This window comes from Electrophorus electricus, chromosome 17 (assembly GCF_041902795.1).
Source record: "Electrophorus electricus isolate QZ-2024a chromosome 17, ASM4190279v1, whole genome shotgun sequence".
NCBI classification, from domain to species: domain Eukaryota; kingdom Metazoa; phylum Chordata; class Actinopteri; order Gymnotiformes; family Gymnotidae; genus Electrophorus; species Electrophorus electricus.
In genome coordinates, this window is record NC_137513.1 from 19,547,501 (window position 1) to 19,552,500 (window position 5,000).

A 5,000-nucleotide genomic window follows, 5' to 3' on the forward strand; every position below is an offset into this window, starting at 1 on the left:
AAAAAAAGACGCGGACATCCTGACTTAGGCCCCTCCTCCTACATCAGGCTCCGCCTCTGGGCTCATGCCTCTCCTCCTGATGTCCACGCTGGGACTGGTACTGCTTATAACCTTGTTAATCGTTTTCTGTGATGATGTTTAGATTAAAATGGAGTTCTGAAACTTAAGACTCAAAAAAAGGGACAAACGACCTTTGAGGGGTTCAAACTAGCCACCAAGTCAACATTCCTTCCCTGACTTGTGGAAATACAACAAGGCTTAATGTCAGCCCAGTTCTCTGGGTGTTGTCTACAAGAGCAAAACAATAGAAGATATTGTGAGTTTCAGTAATGAGTGCCCTGTGAAATCTTAATGTGTATCTCAAAGCTCAGAAGAACAAATCAGTTCTGTACACTTACTATTACAGTTCTTCCCTTACCATAGTAACATACTAGTCTACCATGGTATTCTGTATTATATAACTATAATGCTAACAATTATCTTGATTTAGAGAAACATCCTCTAATGGTGCTTTAAGAATGAGAAGTGGAGAGGAATAGAGAAGTCTTTGATGGCAGTTCCTCCCTCACTCTCTTCCTTAACGCTGAATGTCATGTTTTCCGTTGGACAGTGTGAATGGTGGTGGTGTGTGAAGGAGCTATCCTTTCTTCTCTTCTCCCCACAGGCTAGAGAAAGCTGGTAACCAGCGGGTCACGAAGTAGATGCCCTTTCACTGGTTTCTCTTGGCCTCAGGGTGCCTCCTTTTCAGGCTGTAGACTTCCATGCCATTTCTTCTGAAAAAAATCAATAAAATAAAATAAAATCAAATCTGTGGAGTATATCCTTTGTGAACATTCTTTTCTCTGCTATCGAGCTCCTCTGGTTAGTCTGTCTGAAAAAGCAGGTCTTCCCCAAAGGGAAGGTCTATATACAAACACCCCTGTATGAGAAGGGAAGGTCTGTACACAGACACCTCTGCATGTAAAGGTCTGTACACAGACACCTCTGTATGAGAATGGAAGGACTACACGCAGACACCCCTGTATGGGAAGGGAAGGTCTATCTTCAGACACTCCTGTATGAGAAGGGAAGATCTATACTCCGACACCCCTGTGTGGCAAGTGAATGTCTGTACTCAGACACCTCTGTATGGGGAGGGAAGGTCTATACAGACACCCCATGTATGGGAAGGGAAGGTCTATATACAGACACCTATGTATGAGAATGGAAGGTCTATACACAGACACCCCTGTATGAGAATGGAAGGTCTATACTCAGACACCCTTATATGAGAATGGATGGTCTATACTCAGACACCCCTGTATGAGAATGGAAGGTCTATACTCAGACACCCTTGTATGAGAATGAATGGTCTATACTCAGACACCTCTGTATGAGAATGGAAGGTATATACGCAGACACCCCTGTATGAGAATGGAAGGTCTATACTCAGACACCCTTGTATGAGAATGGAAGGTCTATACTCAGACACCCTTTTATGAGAATGGATGGTCTATACTCAGACACCCTTGTATGAGAATGGATGGTCTATACTCAGACACCCTTGTATGAGAATGGATGGTCTATACTCAGACACCCCTGCATGGCAACAGTACTGAATAAAGCAATCAGAGAGCAGCAACAGCTCAAACACGCTTGTGTTACACAACCCCAACACGCCCTGCATTTCAACTTACTGTCTCTTATATTGTACTTCTCATGTGCCTGTCATAATGCCTGAACAGAATGCCATAGTTTGCATGAATGTCATGGGTTTGTATGGGGAACAATACCTTATACATTTAGAGTAAGACCAGCCGCACTCTTCAATAATTTGATATGTCAGACAAACCCGAAAAACGTCTTTTTTCAGCTCACTCCCCTTCTTATCCCTGTACTGGAGCAGATTCACTATAAACCTCACTGTTCACGATCACTGACTTTGTCAAGTTTCAGGGTTAAGAAGCTCATTTCAAGATTATCTCCCTTTGAATCTGAGGTTCGCTGTGCTAACTTGACTCAAGTTGGAAAATGACTCATCGTTTTAGCACTGTAGTTTCCCAGCTGATGTGATCGTCCCAGTGTTTTTGCTAACAATGCCCCAAACGTGTTTGGTCTCCATTTTTTCTTCTTCTGTGAGAACATGTAGGGGACATGTCCTGACATGCCTCTTATGAACCTCGCCTGTGTGTGAGTTTCTGCTCGTGTGTACTCCAGGAGTACACGTACTTAGCCCTAATCTCTCCACTGTGTTTATGGGTATGTTTAAGGCAAACAGCATGGCTTCTTCACAGTCTAAACAGCAGCAGGCTTAAGGTGTAACAGCTTAGCGCGGTGAGGCTTTTGGCCATATGCAGGGCAAAGAGAACACACTCTCTGTTTACTGCAACCACCATTTTAAGTTTAGACAACCTTAAGAAAACATCCGTGCCCTCACACGACGCTTCCTCCTTTTAATCTTTTAGACAAAATAGAGCTTTTAAGAGCTCGAGAGGTTTGGGCAGGATGGAGTAGAGTTAGGAGAACAAAGATGAGGATGGAAGCACAGAGATAGCGGCAGAGGGCTCTGTAATTTATCACCTGTTGCTCCTGGCTCGTCCTGCTTGACAGAACCTCTGAAGCGTGTGTGTGTGTGTGTGTGTGTGTGTGTGTGTGTGTGTGTGTGTGAAGGAGGTGTGGAAAGGAGATAATGGGAGATCAGTTTCTTTGTGTTCAGGAACAGTCGTTTCTAGTCAACACTTAAAAATGTGCACCCTAAACAGAAGGGGGAAGAGAATTCCAGCAGAGGACCAGTGGAGATCTGCCACATGCAAACATAAAACTGCTGAACCGTTGTTATCATGATCCGAGCAAGTCGGGTGTTTTGTTTGATTGTTTGTTGGTTTTGTGGGATTGACAGCATTTGCAGAAACATTTTTCTATAGAATATAATGCAACACATTTCGTCCTCCTGATTAATTATCAGACCTCTTGAAATCTAAGTCAAATCAAATGTATTTATATAGCGCTTTTTAAATCAGTTCTGACAGGAAATAAACTGTTGTAGCCTTTCAGTCCTCATAGAGCGCAGCACTGCTGCACAAGTCTACAAAAGTCTACAAGAGAGGTTTTACCGCCACCGTGTGTTGATTTAAAGAGTAATCAGATCTTCTGCGCAAGTGTCTGTTTGCATCCTCAGCATTGAAGCACAGTGCAAATAAATAAATAAATAAATAAATAAATACATTTTATATATGTGTGTGTATATATATATATATATATATATATATATATATATATATATATAGAGAGAGAGAGAGAGAGAGAGAGAGAGAGAGAGAGAGAGAGAGACAGATGTAGAGATTGTAGTGAAGTATATATATATATATATATATATATATATATATATATATATATATATATATATATAATTTTATAAGAATCTTATAATATATATAATTTTATTTATTTATTTTCTGTGTACTTCGCTACACACCTGGAATCGTCTTACACACACACACACACACACACACACACACACACACACACATTTTCAACATTATAAGAGATCCTTTTGTCTAACTACAAAATGAGTACAAATCGGTACCATTCACTGCATCACTCACATTAAAACCGGTGCATGAATATATTTATAGTGTTTTTAAACAGTGCAGAGCAGGCCCGCAGCCTTTGATGGGCTCGAGACAGGGCTCGCGCTCGCTAACACAGTCGTTCCTCCGTCTGCGTAATGACGCCATCGCCGTGTAGACGCGCTGATGACGTCGTGAAATAGGAAGCGCTGTGGCGGTTAGCAGTGGCTAACCCAGCTAGCCTGTTGGCTAACGTCCCTGCAGTCTCAGCTCAGCGAAACGGAGTAAGACAGAAGTCTTCTTTGGAGTCCCGGTCGTTTCCAAAGCGGGTTCGACATGTCCGAGACATACGGTAACGTTACACACTTTAAGGAGTAAGCGAACAAGCAAGTAAATAAACTAAGCAGTCAGACAGCAAGGATAAACAAGCTATCGTAGGATAGGATGCTAATCCGTGAGGTGACACCCATATGTTGGCGCGCAGGTAACAGTAGCTACAGCTAAGATGTTTAAATGACTCATAGACGGTTAAGTGGACAACATCCCCTACTGTAGGATAACTTTACACTGATTCATGCTTGTTTTCATGCTTCCAGTATGGAAATTAGCTAGCACGGCTATAACGAGCCTGATTTGAGTAGAGGATAAAACAGCTGTGTTAAAGGTGTACATGCTGGTCAATGTGGCTCACGGTCACTTTATTAACCTAACTAACCTAGCTGTCAAAAAACTGGGGTTTACCTCCACTGCTATTTGCTGTATGTTCATAACCTTGGTGGCTTTCTATAGCGCTAGCTAGGTATAACAGCTGTTAAAATAACTAGGCCAGTTATGTTAAATAGCTGCATAAAATAGTGGTTCACGCTAACTATGTTTATGTAGTCAGACAAGATAACATTTAAATTAAAAAAAAAAGATTTTATTCGTTTTTGTTATCTTATGAATAGTTGGTTCAGTACACAACTGGATGTACATACTCGAGTGCGAGTCACTGACAGGAGAACCTACACTATTTAAACTAAGCTCATATAACCAATTAATCATGTTGGATGAATCACGTTCTAAACTATTTGTTCCTGGTATTGCTTTGAAGTGTCACATTTCTGGCCCTAATATAACCTAGATCAAATGTGGGATCATATGAAGATGTCATTACTGGCATTCTGTTTCTGTAAGTGCTTATGTGAGTGTTGTTGAGGTGAAATTGATAACCTAGTTTCTTATATAAATGTAAAATGCCGAAATTCCATCATTAGCTATATAATCCAGCAGAACGTTTAGCATCCGACTGCAAATTTTGTTGCATTTTGTCTGATTTGAACAGCCTCTGAGATCGTGTGACAGTCACATTACAGTCCATATAGCTTGACTTGGTTTTGTTACTTGCCGCCTGTCTGATTATTACTTAATGTATTTGAACTATAATATAATGAAATATTCATGTAGCTGTCC

At 41.1% G+C, this 5,000-nt stretch overlaps 1 protein-coding gene and 1 long non-coding RNA gene across 2 annotated transcripts in view; both read left to right on the forward strand.

Annotated features, from left to right (window-relative positions):
- Positions 1-807, forward strand: part of LOC113578622 (uncharacterized) — a 1,789-nt gene extending 982 nt beyond the window's left edge. The window contains exons 3-4 of the long non-coding RNA XR_003410782.3: positions 1-97; positions 665-807. The exon at positions 1-97 is cut by the window's left edge and continues 63 nt beyond it. This is a non-coding gene — a long non-coding RNA (uncharacterized LOC113578622). The remainder of the gene's footprint in view (positions 98-664) is intronic.
- A 2,953-nt stretch (positions 808-3,760) lies between these two features.
- Positions 3,761-5,000, forward strand: part of rab4b (RAB4B, member RAS oncogene family) — a 9,888-nt gene continuing 8,648 nt past the window's right edge. Inside the window, exon 1 of the mRNA XM_027012030.3 lies at positions 3,761-3,900. Within this exon, the coding sequence (XP_026867831.1) occupies positions 3,885-3,900 (16 nt within the window). The 5' untranslated portion in view covers positions 3,761-3,884. The remainder of the gene's footprint in view (positions 3,901-5,000) is intronic.